The sequence below is a fragment of the Marmota monax genome, unplaced genomic scaffold (genome assembly GCF_021218885.2).
Source record: "Marmota monax isolate L192 unplaced genomic scaffold, Marmota_monax_Labrador192_F-V1.1 WCK01_AAM20220418_F8-fsc00328, whole genome shotgun sequence".
Taxonomy (NCBI): Eukaryota; Metazoa; Chordata; class Mammalia; order Rodentia; family Sciuridae; genus Marmota; species Marmota monax.
Genome location: NW_026693470.1, coordinates 408,506 through 433,893, shown reverse-complemented (window position 1 = coordinate 433,893; position 25,388 = coordinate 408,506). Strand labels below are relative to the sequence as shown.

General features: G+C 33.6%; 1 protein-coding gene across 9 annotated transcripts in view; it reads left to right on the top strand.

Annotated features, from left to right (window-relative positions):
• The window catches only part of Ankrd12 (ankyrin repeat domain 12), a 153,320-nt gene that overhangs the window by 37,171 nt on the left and 90,761 nt on the right, over positions 1 to 25,388 (top strand). For 7 of the 9 annotated variants that reach the window (XM_058583464.1, XM_046457786.2, XM_046457783.2 and 4 more), the window contains 2 exons: positions 12,628 to 12,775; positions 22,388 to 22,456. In XM_058583464.1, the coding sequence (XP_058439447.1) occupies positions 12,628 to 12,775; positions 22,388 to 22,456 (217 nt within the window). The remainder of the gene's footprint in view (positions 1 to 12,627; positions 12,776 to 22,387; positions 22,457 to 25,388) is intronic. The other 2 variants (XM_046457785.2, XM_046457784.2) reach the window with 1 other exon arrangement.

Genomic DNA, 25,388 nt, shown 5'->3' with positions numbered 1-25,388 from the left:
TGCCAGTTGAGAAATAGAGAGCACTTTTCAAATACCAGTTCTTTGTGCAGTCTCTGCGTCAACTAAATTAGTCTACTTTTCTGATCTATAGGTTTTTCCATGCCAAATCTGTTGTGTTTCTCTCTGTTTTCCCTCCCCTCTGTGTTGCACCAATGCTGCTACTTTACCTGGCTTGACTTGGATGTACTGATTCTTGTTCTTGGTTCAGGGCACCCAAATTTCTGAGTTTTTAAGGCACTCTGTCCAATATTGAATTTTAGTGAAATCCTTCTTTGACCTACTTCACTAAAAAGCAGTACTCCTGCTGCTTGAAACTCGAGTCATAGAGCAACTGAAAATACAGTTTTCCTCTCATCAGCCATCTTGAATCTCCTCTATACAGAGGTTTTTAATTTGATGCCATCCCATTAATTATTGGAATTATTTCCTGATATTTAAGCATTCTATTGGGGAAGTTGCTGTCTGTGCCTGTGTGTTGGAGTGTTGACATTATGTTTTCTTCTAGCAGTTGCAGAGTTTATGCTCTTATAACTATATTTTTGATTGATTTTGAGTTGATTTTTTTTTTTGCAGGATGAGAGATAAGCTGGGTATATAGTTTTATTCTTCTACATATGAATATCCAGCTTTCCTGCACCATTTTTTTAAAGACTCTGTCTTTTCTTCATTGTGTCTTTTTGAACCTTTTTAAAGGATCAGGTGACTGTGTCTGTATGTTTTTTTTAAAATTTTTTTTAGTTGTTGATGGACTTTATTGTCTTTATTTTTATGTGGTGCTGAGGATCGAACCCAGTGCCTCACGCATGCTAGGTGAGCTCGCTACCACTGAGCCACAAGCCCAGCCCTGAGTGTCTGTATATTTTGTCTCTGTGTCTTCCACTCCCTTGGTCTGTGGAAGACACAGGGACAAAATATTATTGTTTTGAAATCCTAATAAAAATCTGGAGCCAAACTTTAACTTCTTAAATGCATTTAAATTAGGCATAGTTTAATCAATATTTATGACTAATAAAATAGGATCTTACAAAAAGCTTCATGTGATAATCTAAAACCTGAGTTTTCCTAATATACGAGAGCATATTAATAATTTTAACCTTCTGAATAAAATAGTTCTATCCTTTCATCATCATTAGTGTAGTTAAGTCCTTGATTGTCTATCCAAATTATTATAAAGAAATTTTATTATTTGGGTAACATAATACACGTTTATTGTGGAAGAGCTTCAAAATACATGTAAAAATAATGAAAATTAAATTTACCTTATCAAAAACCAGGAGAGACCTGAGATTTACCCTGCTTGGAAGCTGATCAATTTTATGGATGCTCACAGATGACACAGGATTCCTGGGGAGACACAGAGGAATGTTTGTTACTAATAGAAATAACAGTAGCCAGAACTTCAGCATTTATGCCTGTTCCCTAAGCCTCTGTGTTAGTCAGCTCTCCATTACAGTGACAAAATACCTGAGAAGACAAGGAAAGATTTATGTTGGCTCCTGTTTTCAGAGGTTTTGGTCCATGGTGGGCTGGCTTCATTATTTCTGTGCCCATTGTGAGGTGTAGTATTATGATGGCTGAAGAGCATGGTGGAGCAAAACCCCTTACCTCATGGTGACTGGAAAGCAGAGAGCTAGAGAGGAAGGGGCCATGGACAAGACATAGTCCCCAAGGGCATGCTCTCCTTTCAACTATAGATTTCATCACCTTCCAATAGTCCATTCAGTCCTGGATCCATCAGTGGACAAATCCACTGATGAGAGCTAGTCACTTCCCAAAAGTCCCACCTCTGAACATTGCTGCTTTGGGGACCCAAGTCTTTAACACATGAACCTTTGGGATACAGGTTTTCTCTTCTGTTCATAAGCCAGTTTTTAGTGATTCAGGTTTTCTAAGAAAATTATCAGTTTTTCCAGGCCTTTAGGTTTTAAATTGTATAAAGAAACAGCAACATGGTTTTGTAACTTTAATATCCACTCTGAAGTTGTGTTTAAGTGTAATACCTTTTTTCTCTTTTCTCTCATTTTCACAATTAAACTTCCCACAAGTTTGTTTATTCTGTTGTTCTTTTAGGATACCCTTTGCTTTTATTGATAGTCTTTTGCTTACTTTTCACAACAGAGGCTTCATAGCCTGGTTTAGATGTATTGTACTGTTTGGATGGTGGGTTTTAGCTGTAGAGCAGGAGAATAGGATATCTTGACCTGAGTGGTTGGGTACATGAAATTTTTATTTGATATATTTTCTTTTTCAAAATTGAATTAGAAATTTACTTTTGTTTCTCTGATGAAAGAAGTGTGGTAGTCTCTTACTAGATAGATTAACCTTTGCTTTCTTCCATCCAAATATATTTACTTTAACTTTTGTTAGAATATTTTTAAACGTCATGTGTTGCTCATGACTGTGAACTTAGTTTAGCATTTAGTATAAATATTCCTTCTAAGGTTAATGAGAACTTTTATTTATTTTTTAATATTTAATCTTTTTATGGTGAATTATAATAGTGGAATTCATTATGCCATATTTGTACATGCACGTAACATAATTTGATCAGCCTTTTTCTTTAGTATGTTTCCTTTCTGCCCCTTCTTTCCTTCCTTCCTCCCCTCATCTGCTTGCTCTACTGATATCCTTCTAACTGTTGTTATTATTTTAATTAGCACTTCACAATTATATACATAAGTGGAATTCACTGTGTTGTAGTGGCACATGGACATAGCATACTTTGGTGGATTTTGTTATCTAGTTAACAAAATTTACCTCAAGGTGATGGGAAGCAGAGATCTTCCTTCTACCCTTCTTCCCTCCTTTCCTCCTCCCGTCTTCAAGATTACCTTACTCTGTTGGATTCCCTTCTGTTTTTGTGTGATTGGTTCTCTTTCTCTAGCTTCTCCATGAGAGGAATAAATTCTACCCTTGATTTTCTGAATGTGGATTATTTCACTTAGCATGATATTCTTCAGTTCCATCCATTTTCCAGCAAATGACATAATTTCATTCTTTATGGTTGAGTAAAACTCCATTGTGTATGTATACCACATTTTCTTTATCTGTTCATGTCTTGATAGGCATGTGGGCTGGTTTGAAACTTGGCAATTGTGAATTGTGCTGCTATAATGTTGCTATGTGTGTATCACTATAGTATGCTGATTTTAGTTCTTTTGGATAAAGAACCAGATAGTGGTATAGCTAGGTCCTATGGGTGGATCCATTCCTAGACTTTTGAAGATTCCCCATACTGCTTTCCAAAGTGATTGTACCAATTTGCAGTTGTACCAACACTGCACAGCTATACCTTTTCCCATTCTTAACAATAATTGTTGTTTGTACTCCTGCTGATTGCCATTCTAACTGGGGTGAAGTGAAATCTCATGGTTTTGATTTGCATTTCCCTATTTACAAGATGCTGAACATTTTTCCTCATATGTTTGTTGACCGTTTGTATTTCCTTTGAGATATGTCAATTTAGCTTGTTTGCCCATATATTATTGATTGGTTTATGTTATGGATATTAATCCCCTATAACAAGAGTGACTAGGAAATATTTTCTCCCGTTCTGTATGCTCTCTCTTTATGTCCTTTTTTTTTTTTTTTTTTGCTGTGCAGAAGTTTTTTAATTTGATGTTATCCCACTTATTGAATGTCAGTTTTATTTCTTGAGAGTCAGGAGTCTTACTAAGACGATTCCTGTGCCTGTATATTGGGAATGTTGACACTGTGTTTTCTTCTACCACTTGCAGTGTTCTGGTTTAATTCTTAGGTCTTTGAAACACTGAGTTGATCTTTGTACAGCATGAGTGGGATGTACATCATTTTATTCTTTAAATGGATATCCAGTTTTCCTGGTACCATTTGTTACAAATGTTATCTTTTCTCCAAATTTTTTAAGCACTTTTTTCAAGGACCAGATGACTGAATTTATGTGGATTTATCTCGTGTGTCTTCTGTTTCATTGGTCTTCATGTCTGTTTTTATGTCAGTAAGATGCGGGTTTTGTTACTCTCACTTTGTATTATCATTTGAGATCAGGTATTATGATGCCTCTATCATCACTCTTTTTTTTTTCATGGGGGGGAAGGGTCCCTGGGATTGAACTCAGGAGCACTCGACCACTAAGCTACATCCCCAGTCCTGTTTTGTATTTTACTGGGACACAGGGTCTGAGTTAGTTAGCACCTCTATTTTGCTCAGGCTGGCTTTCAACTTGTGATGTGCCTGGCTCTATCATTACTCTCCTTGCTTAGTATTTCTTTGGCTATTCTCTGTCTTATATTCTTTCATATGAATTTTAGGAGTTTTTTTTTTCCTAGGTTCTGTGGAGAATGTCATTGGCATTTTAATGGGAATCACATTGAATCTGGCAGTTGCTTTTGGTCATACATGCATTTTGACAATATTAATTCTGCCTAACAAAAACGTGGGAGGTCTTTTTATCTCCTAAGATCTTCTTTAGTTTCCTTCATCAGTGCTCTGTACTTTTCTTTTCACAGTTCTTTAACTTCCTTAGTGAGATTTATGCCTAAGTATTTGATTTTATTTTTAGGCTATTGTGAATGGAATTATTTGTCTAAATTTTTCTTCAACAGATTGATTATTGGTGTATAGGAAAGCTATTGATTGTTGTATATTGATCTTATATCCTGCTACTTTGCTGAGTTTATCAGCTCTCTATGCCCTCTGGTGGAGGTTTTATGTCTTCTAAGGTAAAAGTACTTTAAGTTTCTTTTTCTTTTTTGTATCCCTTTAATTATCTTCTTCTGCCTGATTGCTCTGACTAGAATTTCACTAACTACATTGACTAGGAACAGTGAGCGTGGAAATTCTATCATGTTCTTGATTTGAGAAGATATTTTCATTATTTTTTCATTTAGTATGATGTTGGCTGTGAGTGTGTTGTAAATAGCCTATTATGTTGAGATAAGTGCCTTATTTCCCTAGCTTCTTCAGTGTTTTAATGGGTGCTGAATTTTGCTGAAGGATTTTTCTGCATTTGTTGAGGTATCATGTGATTCTTGTCCTTAGTTCTATTTATGTTGTGAATTACAATTATTGATTCGAATATGTGAAGCCAATCTTGCACCCCAGGGATGAAATCACTTTCATACAGTCTGCATTGTGCTTTCGAATGCAGATTTCTCATATTAAGAATTTTTGCTTCTATGTTCATCAGGGATGTTGGGCTGTAGTTTTCTTTCTTTGACATATTTCTATTTGATTTCGGCATCAGGGTGACACTGGCTTCATAGAATGAATTTGTGAGTATTTTCTATTTTATGGAATAGTTTGACAGTTGATATTATTTCTTTATTAAAGGCCTGGTAGAACTCATCTGAGTACTTACCTGGTACTAATCTTTTGGTTTTTTTGGAAAGCTTTTAATTGCTGTTTCAATATCATTACTTGATATTGGTGTGTTTAGTTTTTTTTTTTTTTTAACATATTTTTATTGGCCCTTTTTTGTTATAAATGATACAGAATTTATTTTGACTTTAAAAGCAAAAAATACAATTTGTTCTAAATCAGTCCCTAGTATTTCTCCTTCCTCTTTCTTCCTCCCATGCTTGTTCCTTTCCTCCTACTCCGTTGATCTTTCTGTTATTATAAATTTTTTTAATTAGTGTGTTTTAATAGTGTGTGCATTCACTGTGATATATTCATGTATGTACATAGGAATGTTAGGTCAGATTCATTCCATTGTCTTTCTTCATCTCATTTCTTCTCCCTTCCATTCATTCCCCTATGTCTACCCCACTCATCTTTCTTCTACACCCCCGCCCCATGTATTTTGGATTAGCTTCTGCATATCAGAGAAAACATTCAACCTTTGGCTTTTTGGGACTGGCTTATTTCACTTAGTAAAATAATAGTCTCCCACTTCTGTGCATTTCCTGGCAAATACCATAAAAGTCATTCTTTTTTTGTGGCTGAGTAATACTTTGTTGTGTTTATATAGCACATTTTCTTTATCCATTCATCTGTTGGAAGGCATTTAAGTTGACTCCATAGTTTAGCAATTGTGAATTTTGTTGCTGTAATATACATTGATGTGGCTGTGTTCCTGTAGCATATTAATTTTAAATCCTTTGGATATATACCAGGGAGTGGGATAGCTGGGTCAAATGGTGATTTCATTTCTAGTTTTTTCAGGAATTTGCATACTGCCTTCCCCTAGTGATTTCACTAGTATGTAGACTCACCAGCAATGTGTAAGTATACCAGTTCCACCCCACCCACATCCTTGCCAACATTTATTGTTACTTGTATCCTTAATAATTGCCATTCTGACTGGAGTGAGGTAAAATCTCAGTGCAGTTATAATTTGTATTTCTCTAATTGCTAGAGATGTTGAACATTTTTACATATATTTGTTGACTATTTGTATTTCTTCTTTTCAGAAATTTCTGTTTAGTTCCTCTGTCCACTTATTAACTCGGTTAAGTTTTTTGAGTTTTTTTGTATACCCTAGCTTATTGGAATATAAATTTTCAAAATAGTTTCTTATGATCTTCTGGATTTCAGTTGTGTCTGTGGTGGTATTTCCTTTTTCAAACTACCACTTTAACTTAGATTTAGATAATTTGAGTTTTTTTCTCCTCTTTCTTTTGGTTAGTTTGGATAAGGATTTATAAATACTGTTTATCCTTTCAAAAAAACCAACTCTTTGTTTCATTGATATTTTGTATTGTTTTTAAATCTAAGTTTCATTGATTTCACCTCTGGGTTTAATTATTTCCTGTCTTCTGTTAGTTTGTTCTTCTTTTGCTCAGACATTGAGTTGGATTAGATTATTATTTGGTATCTTTCTGTTCTTTTAATGTATGAGCTAAATGCTATGAACTTTCCCCATTAGAACTACCTATAACAGTCTCTGGTTTGACAACTCAGAGGCCTAAAGCTTACTTCTCACAGGGTGCAGTGTTGTGAGTTGGCTCTTTCTATTGTGTGTAGTAAGTTCAGGATGCAGGCTCTGAAGTGACCCTGTGTTTGCTGTGGGTCACAGTATACCCATACCCCCTACTGGATTCTTTTTATGGTAGTGAAGATCTTGGTGGCTGTCTGTGAGCACAGAAACTGTGGTTGTGGATTTTCCTTGGGTGATTTCTCAATTCTGCTTTTCCTTTGCCTCCTTTCTGTGTTGTGAGTAGATCACCATCAGCTGGCTAGTTCACTTCTGCCTTCTTCCATACCTCTGTTTAGGTGTGTGTATCCTCGTGGTTCAATTTGGGTAGGTCATATGCATCTATAAATTTTGTCGATTTCTTCTAGGTTTTCTAATTTATTAGAATGTAAGTTTTCAAAGCAGTCTGTAGTTACTCTGAATTTCATGAATATATGTGGTGATATTTCCTTTTTCATGTCCATTTCATGATTTAGGTCTTCTTTTTCTTGGGTAGTTAGCTCACAGTTTATTTATCTTTCTTACATTGTTTATTTGTGTTTTTAAAATTGTATTACTTCCCTCTGATCTTAATTATTTCCTGTCTTTTACTGGTATTGGAATTAGTTTGTTCCTTTTTTTCTAGGACCTTGAAATGTAACATTAGATAGTTCCATTTTTTTTTTCTTTTTTTTTTCCCCTTTCTTTCTTTGGTGGTGCTGGGTGCTCAGGGCTTTGTATGTGCTAGGTAAGCACTCCATAAAATGAGCTATATCCCCAGCCTTTCATATGAGATCTTTGTTCTTTTTATTGTAGGCATTAAATAGTTTAACCTTACCCTTAGGTTTTTTGTAGTGTTACAGAAAATTTGGTATATTGTTTCACAATTCTTTGTTTCTTCTAAGAATTTTTAAATATCTCCTCTAACAGTGATCCATTCCTTGTTCAGAAGACTACTGTTCAGGGGCTGGGGGCTGTAGCTCAGCGGTTGAGCGCTTGTCTCACACATTCGAGGCACTGGGTTCGATCAAGGATGGAACCACATAAAAATAAATAAAGATATTGTGTCTGTCTTCAACTAAAAAATAAATTAAAGAAAGACTACTGTTCAATTTCCATGTGACTATGTGGTTTTTATAGTTTTTCTTGCTATTGATTTCTAATTTGATTTCATTTTCATCTGGTGGTAATATACAAAGGATTATCTTTTTAATTTTTTTTTGTATTTGCTGAGATTTACTTTGTAATTAAAGTTCATTTTGGAATTGGTTCCATGAACTGCAGAGAAGGTACTGTTGGACAAAATGTTATGTCTGTTAGGTCCATTTCACTTATACTATTATTTTGGTCATAAGTATCTGTTCATATAATATCTGGATGACCTGTTTATTGGTGACAAGGGTGTGTTGAAATTTCCCAGTATTACCATATTGAGATATCTGAATGTTAACATCAGGAATTGCTTTTTTCATGTAATTAGGTGCACCAAGGTTGAGGTATAAATATTTACTATTATATCTTCTTGTTGGGAATTTTCCCTTTATCTTTATGTTGTGACCTTCCTTGTCTCTTTTGATTAATTCTGCTTGAAGTGTGTGTGTGCTTTGTTGAATGTGAGAATAGCTACTATTGCTTGTTTTCAGAGTCAGTTTGCATAAAATATCTTTTTTCATTATTTTATTTTGACCTGTCCATGTCTTTGCCTTTCATGAGTCTCTTGCAAACAGCATTTATTTGGATCATGTTTTTAATCCACTTTACCAAGTCTGTGTCTTTTATTTGGAGAATTGAGGCTATTTACATTCACAGTTGTTATGGAGAGGTGATTACTGTTTCCTGACATTTTGCTTTGTTTCATATATTGAATTTAGTCTTAATCTGCATTTCCTATTTGCTCTTCTTATGAGTGTCATCCATTCGGGAGCTTTAAGGTTTGTTTTTGAGTTCTTCTGTGTATAGTATATCTTTAAACATTTTGTGTAGTGCTGGCTCAGTAATCATGAATTCTTTTAGTTTATCCTTACAGTGGATAGTTTTTATATCCTCTTCAGTTCTGAATAATAGCTTTGCTGAATATAGCAATCTAGTTTGACAGGGTTTTTTTTTTTTTTTTTCCCCAAGCTTTTTTCTCTTATTTGAGCCTTCTTGGATTTTAGAGTCTTAGCTGAGAAGTCAGACATAAGCATTATTGACTTACATCCAAATGTAACTTGATGTTTTTTCTCTTGCAGCTTTTAATATTCTATTCTTATTCTCCATTTTGATTATGATTTCTCTTGGAAAGGTTCTTTTTTTGGGGGGTTCTATAAGCATGGAATATATGTTTTTAATATATGAATGTTAATGTCATTTCTAAGATTTGGACAGTTTTCTATTATTTTTGATAAAAAGGTTCTTATACCATGAGCCTATATCTTCATTCCTTTCTCAGTTGCAGTGACTCTCAAGTTTGATCTCTTCATGTTGTCCCAACATTCCTGTATATTCTTGTCATTGCCTTTTTTTATTTACTGTGTCTGAGTGTTCAGGTTCCTATACCTGTCTTTTTGAAGCCTGAAGTTCTGTTTTCTGTGAAATCAAGTTTTTTTTACATATATTTATTTTTTAGTTGGACACAATATCTTTGTTTATTTTTATATGGTATTGAGGATCGAACTCAGGGCCTCACACATGCTAGGCGAGCGCCCTTCCGCTGAGCCACAACCCAAGCCTCTCATTAATCATTTTAATAATCAATTTTTTTACAGATGTTCTCTGGAAAGTCATCCCCAGTATTTCTTAGTTGGGTAATTTTAAATTTGGTGTGTGTACTTGTACATCTGTTGAAATGAAGTTCTCTTTCTCTATTACAAAGAGGTCCTTTGTTGAGTATCTGTTGAAGTTATGTGCTTTTGGTATATTTTAGTTCGACACACAGGCTTAAGATGTAAATTTCAACCTCTAGTGGCTCTCAGTGTACCACTGCAGACCTGCTGGTGTAACTCAGCTGTGCAACAGTATGTTCCGTGAGATGCAGTGTTGTAGCCTCTGCCTGTTTTGTTGTAGGAATAGATGTCCACGAGTGGGATCCGAGCTCACCTTCCTATAGCCTTTTTTACTTATGGCCTGGTTGTTGGTATGGGGCTTTTGTTATCTATTCTTTGTGTTAAAGGATTGTTGAAGCTTGAGCCAGGGGTATTTTATGTGTGGAGCAAGATGTGCTGTCTCTTGACTGGATTTAGTTTACCAACAGAGTCTTTACCTTGTGAACTCATAGGATCCTAGTAGATTCCCAACAACTCATAAAAAGGGAAATACACACACACACACACACACATGAAAAAAAAGTGAATAATATGCAACATTAAAATTTATCTGTTGCCTGCAATGGCATGTATAACACTGCTGCAAAAACAAGAACAGCACGTCAACAATTAACAGCAGTAGTAGTAGACGACAGTGAACTAGGTCTAGCATTAAAATAAATAGCAGGCATCAGCTACATCATCCACAGTACTAATAACTGTGACAGTGTGAATGGTGGGGGCAGAAATTATATAAACTAAAGAGGTCTAAAATACAGTAAAATTATAATTCATTAGGAGAAAAGAAAATGGGGTAGTAGAGCAAAAGAAATAATAGAGAAAGAGAAATGAAGTAGGGGCTAATAGAGAACAAGAGAACTTGGGTATTAGAGGAAGAAGAAAGAAAAAGAAAAACAAAATAAAATGAAAAAAAAATAATACGTGTGTTTTTTCATGAACTACTCAATCAGCACAGCAAGAAAACCATACAAAGGGGGAAAAAAAGAATTATCTCCACCGAAGTCAAAACTATCAACAACAAGGATGAGTGTTCACTGCCTATGCCATAACTGCCTTATTTTCCATTTCTTCTTTGGATTTGCACCCCTTAGAACAAGAGCTGAGGAATTTAAACCTTTTTTCTTTTTTGTTGTTACTTACCAAGCTGCCAGCTGGAGTTACATGGAACACAAACCGGGTTGAATTAGTCTTCAGCTTCCCTGATTACCAGTAGGATAAAATGAGAAGTATTGTCCATTGCAGTTTCATCTGAACAGACTAGATTGATATCCTCCCTCTGTGGGGCTGATTCTGAATTCTAAATAGGAAGTTCTGTCAACTAAGTTTTAGCTCTGATCATACCCTTGGGAACTTTGTTGGGATGGTATCTGCTCCTGAGAGAGTGAATCAGCACATCTCTAGGACCAGGTGGATGCTCATCTCTTCTGGCTGTCTCCATCTCAGGGATGTCCTGAGAATTCTACTTTGTAACCAACCCCTCACAGGTATCACTACACTGCCCACACATGCACTGCCTTCCCAGGCTTAGGGTCTGTATTTGTGTTTGCTGGTTAAGTTTCTAGACCAGCAAGACTCAGAGGGAAGCATGTTGCATTCCCCTCTATATCTCTAACCTGAATAACCCTGGGTACAATCTTCTCTGTGCTTGTTTCAATTGCATTCTGCTAGGTACACCCTGGGCAGCACAGTGGGTGCTTGCTGAGGATATGACAATATTTGTTATAATTTCCTGGGCTTCTACAGCAACAAGCTGCATCATGACCTATTCAAGATGGTTCCCTGCTGCAGCACTTCACTTGCCAGTCGAGAAACATAGAGCACTTTTCAAACACCATCTGGTGTTAATCCTCTGGTTCATCCAAATTCGGACTATTCTATAATTTGTCCCATGCCAAATTTTTCCACTATATTTTTCTCTACTTTGTGTTACGCCTCTCCTCTGTGGTGAAATGTCATCACTGCTACTGCCTGCTTGGCACCAATGTACTCGTTTTTGTCCTGTGTCCAAAACACCTGAATTTCTGGATCTCTATTAAGTCTTGTACTGTCCTATGTGAATTTCAGTGAATTCTATCACACAGATTGCTGAATCCCAAGCTCTGAGGCAGCTGGAAAGTGTTCTCTAGTCCTTTGATCTCCATATTTACTTTTTTATTGATTAAAAGCAGTGATTCTTAAACTGGAAGGAATATTAAAATAGATCACTAGGCCCCTTGCCATTGTAATTCAGTAGGTCTAGGATAGAGCCAGAGAATTTCCATTTCTAATAAGTTGATACTGTTAGTCTAGCATCCCCTAAGAATTGGTATAGATGATTTGTAGGGGAATTGTCCTAAGACACCCCACAGATACCCTATACATATTCTTTTCATTAGCTTTAAATTGCCTGATGATTACTTAATCACACTTAATACAACATTAAATGCTGTATAAATAGTTATTATACTCTTGTTTAGACAATAATGACAAAAAATTGCAGGTTTAATAGAGATATAATTTTCTCTTCAAATGTTTTTTATTCTGTGGTTGATTTAATCTACAGAGGATGAACTCAAGGATATAATAGGCCAGAATATAGATATCTATATCTATGTCTATATCTATATCTATAATCTATCTATATGTATATCCATTTAATTCAGTCCAAAATTGTGTTTTCAGAGTTGTATATTTATTCATTTGATACATCTAGACTCCAGTTTGATATATGACTGTTATATTGAAGATATTTTATTGTCATTTTAAAACTTTTTTATTAAATAAAAAGCAGGGATATATGAAAGAAGTTAGAAAAAATGTTAAATCTGTGTCATGAGTATATTGAATACAGTGATGGTTTGTAAGACCTATTTTTGTCTGTCTGAAAATTTCCTTCAATAGTAGTTTTTAAATACAGTGTTTCTTTATATAATGTTGATATAACTTTATTCATAATTGGCTTTTTAATAGAGTAAAGACAAGATTGCATCTTACAGCAAAACTCCAAAAATTGACCGAAGTGATGTCGGCAAGGAGATGAAGGAGAAATCATCCATGAAACGTAAACTTCCTTTTACTATTAGCCCATCAAGAAATGAAGAACGAGATTCAGACACAGGTAAAATAAATAGTTATTTTCTGGTAAAATCTTACTTATTTCCATACTGTGATTTTTCTTTTCATATGTATCACTCTTTTTGGTACCCCAGTTTATAGAGAAATATTTGTATTATTATGTATGATTTATTATTTATTAATTATTTATGATTTATTATTTCGAGGGTATAAATTAATTCATCACACAAATGTGATTTTTCACCAGAGAGAAGAAAAATTTATTCTTTACTCTCTTAAGAATGGTGAAATTTTGCTCAGTTAATAAGTATTCACTAGAATATAGTAGATTTGGAAAAAAAGTTTTGTGGACTGATGGAACATACCAAAGAACACCAAAAAAGAGACTGACTGCTCTTCATAGGACGTTTGTTTCTCAAAACTTGAAATCAGTCAATCCAAATTATTCATAATAGGTGGAACCACTATCTAATATTACTACTGTCTAATAAGTTACCAGGTTGTACTGTAGCCCTGAACTAAACTAAAAAAACTATTAATTTTTTTAAATTAATGTAAACTTCAATATATTTGTCACAGGTGTTCTGTTCCTTGTGTGAAATATTAATAAACTTTCTTAAAAATGTTTTTGCTTTACTTTTAGAATGTTAGTGTTCCATTTTGAGCTTATGTACAGAGACTTTTTTGGGGAGGTAGGCACTGGGAATTGAACTCAGGGGCACTCGACCACTGAGTACTGAGCCACATCCCAGCCCTGTTTTGTATTTCATTTAGAGACAGGGTCTCACTGAGTTGTTTAGCACCTCTCTTTTACTGAGGCTGGCTTTCAACTCGTGATCCTCCCGCCTTAGTCTCCTGAGCCACTGGCATTACAGGTTTATGCCACCACTTTGAGCTCTGTGCAGAGATTTTATCCTAGTGATATCTTCTTAGAAAACTTTAATCATCAATACCAAAATGGTTTTAACTCTAGAAATTATTGAAAATACTCTGAAGATTTTGAAACACCTTGTGCTATCATAGCTTTAGTAAATACTCAATTTTTAGTGTACACCTTTAGTAAATAGATCTCCTTCTGTGTATTTCACTGTTTTTTAGTTTGAATTGGAAATTGTTCTCAGTCATGACATTTTTAAACCTCAAAGTGTATTCTTTCTTGCAGAAATTAAGAAACGATGTGTTTTGTTCATTTTAAGTTGCACTGGTTTCTTCTAGAGATTCAGAAACTTTTTTCTTGAACCCCAACTCTACTTCAGTGGTATTCTAAAACTACCACTAGTCAGGTAGCCAAGAAGTCGTCTTGTGCCAGATACTGTATTTCGCTGCATTAATTTTCACTGCTGATTTTACGCCTTTTTTTCTTTTTGTCAAGAAATGGAGTATGACATTGTGTGAAGACGTTTGTTTTTTTAATTTTTTGGGGAGGGTACTGGGAATTCAACTCAGGACACTTGTCCACTGAGCTACATTACCAGCACAGTTTTTGTGTTTTATTAGAGACAGGGTGTCACTGAGTTGCTCTTAGTGCCTTGCCATTGCTGAGGCTGGCTTTGAACTCATGATCTTCTTGTCTTGGCCTCCCAAGCTGCTGAGATTACAGGCATGCTCTACCACCGTGCCCAGCCTAGGATTTTTATGTGTTTTTTTTTTTTTTTTTTTTTTAGAAAAATTGTGCCAATATTACTTACAAATCATGTTATTACTAAATTATTTTTTGTCCAAGAATAGGATACCTAGAATACTTGTGAATATACCTCAATGCAGTGAAATATAATATTTTAGTCAAGCTGCATGTATAATGATGATCCTACAACATTATATCACCTAATGATGATGTAGCCTTTTTGCTTTGTATATGGGCACTCTATGAATTTGCATAACAGTGAACTCTGTTAATGGCTCATTCCTCAGAGCATCTCCCCATCCTTAATTGTTGTATAACTGTATGTGTCTTCAGATACCTATTATGGATTTAACCATTCTCATATTTTCTTTTTGGAAGCCCCTTTGGTGAACAGTGATATTTTCTGATATTAGTTTGAAGAAGGGAGTTTGTTAAAATCAAATATAGTTAACCATTTAAGGAGAAAATGTTACTTAGGAACAGATGAGAAAATGTTACATAGAAGTAAACTAACTTCACTGAATAAACATAATCTGATTAGAATTTAATCAAATTATATACTTGTTTTCCTGATAATTTTTCCACTTAGTGGAATGAAATTACAGCTCTCTTTAAGAACATTTCATAACACCTGGTTGTGTGAGACACATTTGTTATCCCAGTGGCTTGGGAGGCTGAGGCAGGAGGATCACAAGTTTAAAGTCATCCTTTGCAACTTAGTGAGACCCTGTCTCAAAATAAAAAAATAGAAATAAAAATCGGCTGGGGATGTGGCTCATTGGTTTAGATTTCCTGGGTTTAATACCTGGTACCAAAAAAAAAAAAGAGGAACGAACAACATTTCATAACTCCTATTTTTGTTTTAGAAAAGTTATATGAACTCACCAAAATTTTTTCAATTTGTTTTATTATACATGACAGTAGAATGCATTTTGACACATTGTATACAAATGGAGCACAACTTCTCATTCATCTGGCTGTACATAGTGCAGAGTCACACCTAGGGTAATCATACATATAAATAAGGTAATAATGTCCATCTCTTTCTACCATCTTTCCCATCACCACCACCCTCTCTCCCTTCACTCCTCTTTTCCCAATCCAAAGTTCCTCCATTCTTCTGTAGCCCCCCCCCCCCCCATTATGGATCAACATCTGCTTATTAGAAAAAAACATTCTACCTTTGTTTTTTTGGGTTTGGCCTATTTCACTTAGCATGGTATTTATCCTACTCTATCCATTTAACTGCAAATACCATAATTTCATTTTTCTTTAAGGCTGAGTAATATTCAGTTTTGTATGTGTAGCACATTTTTTTTTATTCATTCATCTGTTGAAGGGCATCTAGCTTGGTTCCATACTTTAGCTGTTGTGAATTGAGCTGGTATAAACATTGATATGGCTGCGTCAGTGTAGTATGCTGATTTTAAGTCCTTTGGGTAAACTGAGTAGTGGGGTAGCTGAGTCAAATAATGGTTCCGTTCCAGGTTTTCTAAGGCGTCTCAGTACTGCTTTCCATAGTTATTGCACCAATTTGCAGTCCCACCAGCAATGTATAAGTGTACCTTTTCCCCCACATCCTTACCAATACTTATTGTTGCTTGTGTTGTTGATAATTGCCATTCAACTGAAATGAGATGAAATCTTAGAATAGTTTTGATTTGCATTTCTCAAATTGCTAGAGATGTTGAACATTTTTTCATATATTTGTTGATTAGTTGTATAATTTCTGTGAAGTGTCTGTGTAGTTTCTTAGCCCATTTATTGATTGGGTTATTTGTTCTTTTGGTGTTAAGATTTTTGTGTTCTTTATATATCCTGGTGATTAGGGCTCTATCTGATGTGTGTATGGTAAAGATTTTTTCCCATTCTGTAGGCAATTTCTTCACATTACTGATTGTTTGCTGAGAAGAAGCTTTTTAGTTTGAATCCCTCCCATTTATTATTGTTGATTTTATTTCTTGTGCTTAGGAGTATCATTAAGGTAGCCAAGTCCTAAGATGACCTTGTGAAGATTTGGGCCCACTTTTTCTTCTATTGGGCACAGAATCTCTGGTCTAATTCCTAGGTCCTTGATCATCCACTTTGAGTTGAGTTTGTGCAGGCTGAGAGATAGGGGTTTAATTTTATTTTGTCACATTGATTTCCAGTTTTCCCAGCATCATTTGTTGAAGAGACTATCTTTACTCCAATGTATGTTTTTGGTGCCTTTGTCTAGTATGAGATAATTGTATTTAGTTTGGTTTGTCTCTGTGTCTTCTATTCTGTACCATTGGTCTATATGTCTGTTTTGGTGTCAGTATCATGTTGTTTTCATTACTGTATCTCTGTAGTATAGTTTAAGGTCTGGTATTGTGATGCTTCCTGCTTTGCTCTTCAGGCTAAGGTTTGTGTTGGCTATTCTGGGTCTTTTTTTTCCCCCAAATGAATTCCATGATTGCTTTTTCTATTTCTATGAAGAATGACATTGGGATTTTAATTGAAATTGCATGAAATGTATATATTGCTTTTGGTAATATGGCCATTTTGGCAATATTAATTCTGCTGAGTCAAGAACATGGGAGATCTTTCCATCTTCTAAGGTCTTCTTTAATTTCTCTTTTTAATGTTCTGTAGAGGTCTTTCACTTCTTTTGTTAGATTGATCCCAAGTTTTTTTTTTTTTTTTTTTTTTTTTTTTTTTAAGGTTATTGCAAATGGGGTAGTTTTCCTAATATCTTTTTCAGAGGATTCATCACTGATGTATATGTACATTTGATTTATGGGTGTTGATTTTATATCCTGTTACTTTACTGAATTCATTTATTAGCTCTAGAAGTTCTCCTCTCTAAAGTTTTGTTGGATTTAAAATATGTATTGATTAGGCTGAATTTATAAATCTTGCTTTTTATATGCCACACACAACCAAGACATTAAGAATTTTTGTAGGCCCAAAGCAGTGTAACTGTCTTTTATTTATTTTTTAATTTTTTTAAAAGATGTTTATTTTTTTAGTTGTAGTTGCACACAATAACTTTATGTATATGTGGTGCTGAGGATTGAACCCAGGGCCTCGAACATGCTAGGCGAGCGCTCTACCACTGAGCCCCAGCCTCTTTTATTTTTTATTTTAAAAAATGAGAAAGAAATCTCAAATACTATTAAGCAAGATCTTACATATGAAAAATAATATAACATCAAACTTGTTTAACATCGATTTTTATTTATTTATTTGGTGGTACTGGCAATTAAACTATTGAACCCAGGATGTCTCTACCACTGAGCTGCATTCCCATCCTTTTTTAAAGATGGGGTCTCAGTAAGTTGCTGAGACTTACCTCAGACATGCAGTCCTCCTTCCATAACTCCCAGGATAGCTGTAATTATAGGCATGTACCACCCCACTCAGCTTGATTAATTTATCAATGGTAATCAGAGAAATGATTCATAATAATTGATAAAATTACTACCCAATGATTTTTAAGCAATTATTGATGGAAGCAAATTTTTATCTTTAAGAATATATAATAAAAGAAAATCCTCCCTCCCAACTAGGAAAATAGTGTCATAAATAAAGGATTAATTAAATTATAGTAAATCCAGTGAGCAAATAGTTTTTTGCACTGAAAAATAACATCGGAGAATGCATGATAGGGAAGACATTTATGTTATTGGAAGTGAAAACCCAGGTCAGGAAATAATATATAGTGTTTCATTGCATTAAAATCATTGGTGTGTTTATATGCATATACATATGTGTACAACATATAAACACACATATGAAAAGATAAAATAAAGACTTGAATATAAAAGTCATTTTCACTGTAGGAACTAAGCCTAATGTTGGTGGGTGTATTTTGGGTCCAGATCAAAATATAAAGGTTTTAAACCCTGACTTGAAAGAATGAAAGAACAGGAAATTGGGAATAATGGCAAGAATTAATACTAATACTTGGCTCATATTCTCTTATAGCAAGGTTATGTGTATATTTGTCTGTATCTTCGTATACACTGTCTCTAACAGAATAAAAGCAGTTTCTTTTATGTTGGAGTAATATTAAATTAATAAACTTTAAGATGTGTATGTGTGTGTGTGTGTATGTATGTTATATGCTTTTTCCTACATAAATTTTATTTCTTCCTGTGTCTTCTCCATTAGTCCCTGTGTCTTTGTATATATTTAGAGGTATGCTTGGAATGATGTTCACCAAATGTTTATACTTTATTCTCAAGGGTTAGGATGTTTGTTAATTGCTTGTTTCTACTCTTTTTTTGTAGGTTGGATATTTAAAAAATAAGCATATCTTTAAGTTATCTTTTGTAAAGATGTTTGCATAGAAGGCCCTGGGGTCCCTAAATCAGCAATAATGCCAGCAACTGAATAAGGAATTCTTGGTCTTATGATAACCTAGTGTGTTTAAAACTTTGCAAATTTTTAATTATTTAATAATAACTTTTTGAAAAGATAAGTCTTTCTAGAAAAGTAGGTGGTTGGCTAGACAGATAAAATGTTGGAAAGAATTATAGCACAATTTGAAGTCTTTCCAGTGGGTCCTTGTAGCTAGCTACATGATAGTACCATTTATTCTGAATTACTTTCTTTCAAAAAATCACCAACATATCTGTTCCAGTATGTATCCATGTTTTCTTATCCTGTGAGAAAATTCCTACAATTTTTGTTGTATGGAATACTAAGAAGCCAATAGATAGAGTGAAGACCCGTTGAACATATGGAAGCCTAAAAGCAACTACTACTGATGTAGAAGATATTATGCTTCCCATATCAACTTGCTTCATTGCTTATTTTTAGCTTTTGAAATTTATTTTCAAACTGTCTTCTTCCAAACTCTTGACATAAGATAAATTTTTATAGCTGTAATGGAGATAAATGATAATAATGTTTAATTTTGAAGATTTTGGAATCTGACCAGTATCAACACTGGCCAGTTAATTTTACTTCTTAATAAGCCCCAGTTTTCTCACCTGCTTGTAATATCAGCCTGAGAAAATTGTGACCTTTAGGTGACATAATGCATAAATTCACTTTGTGATATGTTAATTAAACACAACAAAACAGATGAATACCATCTTAAACAGATGGGGATTTTTAAATTTAATGCAGTGAGAGCACTAGACTTAGGCAGTCCAGAGTCAGTATAGTAGCTCAGTAACACCGAGACTAGATTCATCTCTCTGCTCTCCTTTTCTTGAGCAGGAGATGTGAAGTCACAGGATTGCTGCTTTTTCCTAGGAGAAAGTAGAAGGTGAAATACCCCCCAAAAGGTGTCTTTTTCCAAGTGAGACTTGTCCTTTTTATTGATAAAACAATATCTCTAAAAACATCTGTCCATTTCATTGGTTAGGCCACTATAGTTACAAGGGAATCTGAAAAGTCAAGTACTTTTAACTAGGCATATTGTCACCCTGATATTAATTGGGTTATTCTGGGAAGAGGAGGAGAATGAATGTTGAGTAGGCAGATTATAATATCTGCCACTGTATTGTATATAAAATCTAATCAATAACTACTAACTTTAGCAATTAAGGTTTTTAACTTTATTCTTGTACTGTCAGTCATAAAATCATACTTCTTTCCCTATCTCCTACATCCAGGGAAAACCATAATCCCTTAACATAATGTCATAACCCCTCATGTAAAAGTATTAAGCTGCTTTCTGGGGGCTGCATAAAAGTCTCCTTTTGGGCTCCAAACTAAATTCGCAATTATTTCATTATGAATGATGCCATGAAGATTATCTTTATATGTTTTTGTCCTATTCTGAACTATTTCCTTATCAAAAATGGGAACATTTCTGTGATTCTTCATGTTTCTCCAAAATAATCCTACCTAGTTTTAAAAGCTTCCATCAGTATATGAATGTTGTTGGACTCAGTGTTCTTTAAGTATTGGGACATATGTTTTTCTTTAGGTTTGATAGATTTTATATCCTAATAAAATAAACCAGCAGTATTTCATAATTTTAATTTGCATATTTGAGTAACTAGAAAGATATAATATGCTTCACTGTTTAAAATTTAATAATTGTCTCGTCTTAGTATTATTTGTTTACTATAGTTTTTTCTTTTGGCATGTTTAGATAATGTAATTGGAGAAAATTCAGAGACTTAGTATGATCTTTTCCCAAAGTCTCTGAGAGCAATTGAAGAACATGTTGAGATTTCATAAGCTTTTAACTTTCTCTGCCAGATAACCAGTTTTAGACGTTCTATTCTCCTGAGGCCTTAGATGCCATTAAAGGATTTACCTTACTTAATGGGATTTAAACAAATTGGCAGAGGTTAACACTTTTAAATAGAGAACTGTGTTAAGGTAGCAGGTAAAGTCAAATGTTCTACTACAGATTAACTCCTGCCCCCTTCCTAATGTTTTATTATAAAAAGTTTCAACCTGTAATACAGACTTTCAAAATCATTCTTGGTATTTTTCTCCTATGCTACTATACTCATAAAGCAGAGTATATTCACTTTAAAAAAGATTGTTTTTCAAATACAGGTGTTGGCTTCTCTTGCCTTCTATAAAGAACTCATTAGGGTGAGAGAATTGCTCTGCCTAACAATGCTTTACATCAGCCTCAAAGACAAATAGCAGTAGTCTCATACAACCTCATCTCAGTAGAGCATGGACCAAAATAATAGTTATTTTTCAGCTCCTGAAGTAAATCTTTACAGAATACATGCTTGAGTGCTACAAATATAAACATACTTATTCAAGTGAAAGCTAAAGGAGGGGGTATTGGGTCAGAGTGAGTTGCTTACTTCTAAAGGAAGAGTTGGTTGAACTGTTAAACTGCTTCCTTGCATTAATGAATATAATTGAAAGTCATTTTATCCACTGTGCTTTAATATGTTTAAATAACATAATCTGCTTTCAATAACCATTTAATCTGGTTGATATAACTTAATTGGTTGCCACCTTTTTTTTTTTTTTTTTGCTTTGAATGTATGGAAGCAGTTTTCAGTCTCTTGCTTGTCTTCATATGTAATGTAAAATACTGATTTCATGGAATTCTTGTGCTTGCCAAATTAATGCCTTCGATTTTGAAATGCAAGGTTCCTTAAAATTCTTATAATACAGTCCATCTACTTACTTTAGAATTGGTCTAAATGTTCTTAATGATTACACTTTTGAATGAGTGAATCTTCTCATCACTAAACTTTTAGGATTATCTTTAAAAATTTCAAATACTCTGTTTAGGGGTTACTTTTTTGCTAAGTTTGTGTTTTTCAACACTTGGTTACTTACACCTAAATGAAATCATGAATCCTGTCTATCAGAACGACCCTGGAAAGAAAAATGTATGTCCATAAATTGACGATATGATTGCTCAGAATAATAATATTGTGAGTTGAGATGCCACATTATTTAAAAGTTAAAATACATGCTGTGTCCAAATCAACAAAATCAGTTCTTCATATTCTTGTTTCTCTGTCATGAATTGTTAAGGAGAAGTCCATATTTTTAATTAATAAACTTTATTTTGATTTCGATTGCCTTTTTCCCTAAGATTCTTCAGTAGTGATCTCTAGTACTTCAGTCTATTGAAATATTTGTTATGGATAGAAGGTCTTCCGTCTTACATGATACTGCAGTCCAAAGTGTTTTTATGTCTTCAGAGTAGTTTTGGCACTCAGAACAAAAAGTGTGATTCAAGTTCATCAAAGACAAATTCTGAAGAGAAAAATCAGTGATGTAGGAGTGCTGCCTGTTACTGTTATTCAGATATTGCAAAAAAAGATACAGCATAAAAAGATTTGTGTTTTAATAAACAACTTCAGCAATGTCTGTTATTAAAACTACATGTTTGAATTTCTTAATTTTAAGAATTCCATTTGAAGAAACTGAAATCGTAGGTGGTGGCCAAACCTGTGTTTTGAATGTACTTTTGGCTTTACCTTAAAAATAATTTTTGGAAAAACAATAATAGATCATTGCCTAACTAACTGGTGGTCTTTTAAATAATGTTGGTTTGTTGAATTCTGTATTTCCCTTCGTGTGCCTTTTTCTTTTCTCCTGTCTCTTCTCATTCTGTAGATTCAGACCCAGGACATACAAGTGAAAATTGGGGGGAGAGACTTATATCTTCTTACAGGACATATTCAGGTAATTAGATTATCAGGTGCTCATGTTCAGTGAGTGGTTTCTGTCACATTTACAGTTAAGCATTGTACTATAAATAACTTATTTTCAAACTAGTAGTTATCTAATTTTTCTGAGAAATCTAGTATATTTTATCTTAACACATTTTAAAAATACCTCCACTTAAGTTTTGTATAACACAATATGAAGGTACCATTTATTTGGAAAACAGTATGAAAGTCAATTCCCTTCCCTGGTGTTGGACCTCTGTGTGAAGATAGCCAAGGTCTTCAGTGTGTTTGTTATATTTCCATCACTAGGTACACCAAATACACTGAGTTCTATACACAGTTTCTCTTACCCTTTAGTCAAATAATGTTTATTTAAAAGCACATTTAAAATTTTTTCCATTGTACTCATAACTCATTATTGACTTTGCTGCCCAGGTTGAATTAAGTACATTAAAATAACAGGTTGCTTGGAGAAATGCTATTACCATTAATTGTTAGAACCTCTCTATTTGACTGTGGCACCAGTCATTATATGTTACTGATTTATAATTACTCCATATAAAACAAGGCCAAAGAATATATAAATACTACCCCTAAAGCTAGTTAAGTGTTTTGATTATAGTATTTTTGAATAAGTACATGATGTGCTTATTTCTGAACTTTTTAAAATGTAAATATTGTTAAGTCCCTGGGTATTTAAGTGTCCAGTTTTTAATAATATTTGGGTATGAAACTGAGATAAAACTTTTATGATGTGCTTTTTATTTATTTTATGAATTTGTGGGGGCTTGGATGGAGATAATAGCAGAACTAAACAATTATCCTTAAAATTATTCTGATAGTTATTAATTGAAATGTGGTATTAAGTCAGTCATTTTTTATTACAAAAATTGGGTGGGGGTTATATTTACAATCTAGTTACTATGGAATCAGGCCTGCCTTTAAGAAAGGTACCTAAAAGGTATACTTAAAAGAGCTAAATGTGATGAAGCCATTCATGATCTGAGTTGTAATTGCTGAAAATAAGTTATAGTATTGACATTCAGAGGTTACAAATTCACAGTATCTTAGAATCAAACCAGAATGGCAAATTTTGTTTATCAGAATTGAAGTATGCACACTACAAACATGATTGATAGAAGTATCTTTTATCTGTTTTTTAATTGTAGCTTCATTATTATTTTTTTTACAGTGACTGCTTTGTAGGGAAATGTCATATTCATTTATTTTTGAACCTAGTTCCCCAAGAAAAATAGAATAGTTTTATCTTTTCATAATGTACTTTACACTTAATTGGGAAGTAACAATATTACTTCTGCTTTTTTGGCAAGACCTGAAAAGAAAGCATACATTTTACAAATTATAAAACTGGGACATCTCTCTTTTTCTGGAGCACCTCTGGATGTTGAAAGAAAGAAGTTGTACTGATGTGAAGTTCTTTTTTTTTTTTTTTTTTTTTTGTCTTGGGTAGTCTAAATAAATCTGTCAGGTTTTTCCTTCAAATCTCCAGGCTAACTGAGTAGAATTTCAGGGCTCTGTAGACTATGCTAAATGAGAATGTTTATAATTATACCTGGGTTTAAATTTTGAAGTTCTAGTCTGTTATGAAGAAAAAAAATTTTTAGAATAACTGAAAACTGGAGAACTGTTGTATCATTTTTTTTTTTTTACTTATGACACGTTAGAGGAAATGAATTATTCATACAAGATACTGAATAGTCAAAGTCTTATTGACTGCATTAAATTTGAAAACAAAATCACCATATTTTGGTACATAATAGTTGTAGCACTTAAAATTTTTGAATAGTATACTGATCTCACACCCATCTAACTTATACCAGCTCCTGATCACTTAACCACCTTTTTCCAATTTATGGAAAACATGAATTCAGACCATACCTGTCCTTTAAAGTTAATTCATCTAATTTGAATTTTTGCTTAAATGTTTGGAGTATTCCAACTTGTTAATTCTTTTCCAGGTTATAATGAGTTTATGTTTGATTATTTGTCAGAATGGAGTTCTATTAATGAACTTATGTTTTCTGTACCCCAGGTATATATTACTTTAGTGTCTTTTATAAAACTGCAGTAAAATGCAGAAAGTATAAAAAAAAGTTAGCTGTATTGTCAGTTAAAAAAAAAAAAATACAAGTTACTCCTTCTCCCAAATTTTAGAAATCATTTAAAGGATAGATACTAAGAATTTTTTGTTTCTGCCTATGATTAGATTTTACTACTTTTCCTTGAAACATCTCGTCTGCTTTTTGTAAAATTTTACAATATTTAAATTATTTAATTATAGTAGAGAAATGTTTATTATATTTAAAATGTTTATTTAGCTGAAAAATCATTAAAATAACAATAATTGTAGTGTTTCCTAAATACTAGAAAACCAAAATGTACAGAAAATTATGAGAAAGAATATACATTGCAGGTAAAACAATAGCCTGTTTCAAAGACCTGTTTAGGACTTTATAATAATTGTAGTAATAGGTTAAAAATTGTGCTGAGATTAGATTTATACTAAATTGGATCATTATTGATAATGAGAAATATGAAAATTAAAGATTATATTAGAGATATTTTAAAAAGTTGATTTTAGTAGGTCTTGAAATGTTTGGTTTTATGTAAAATAAAAATTTAATACAGTGGTTATATTAGGAATTATTGAATTTTGGGTGACTTTTGGCCATCAGAGTTTAAATATTATAGCCTAATTTTTCTAGGTGATTAGGATGCCAGTTATCCTAATAATCCAAAGTGGCATGCTTGAATCATCATTACTTTAATTTCTCATGATTACTAATGCCAGATTTTAGTTTCTTGGACTTACTAGAGTAATAAATGCTTCTCTCAAAATATCCTACCTGCTTGCTGCATCTTCCTGCTGGGGAGGGGAGGTGGGGGGAAAAAAAAAACATTGTACTGACTACTAAGCCTTCACT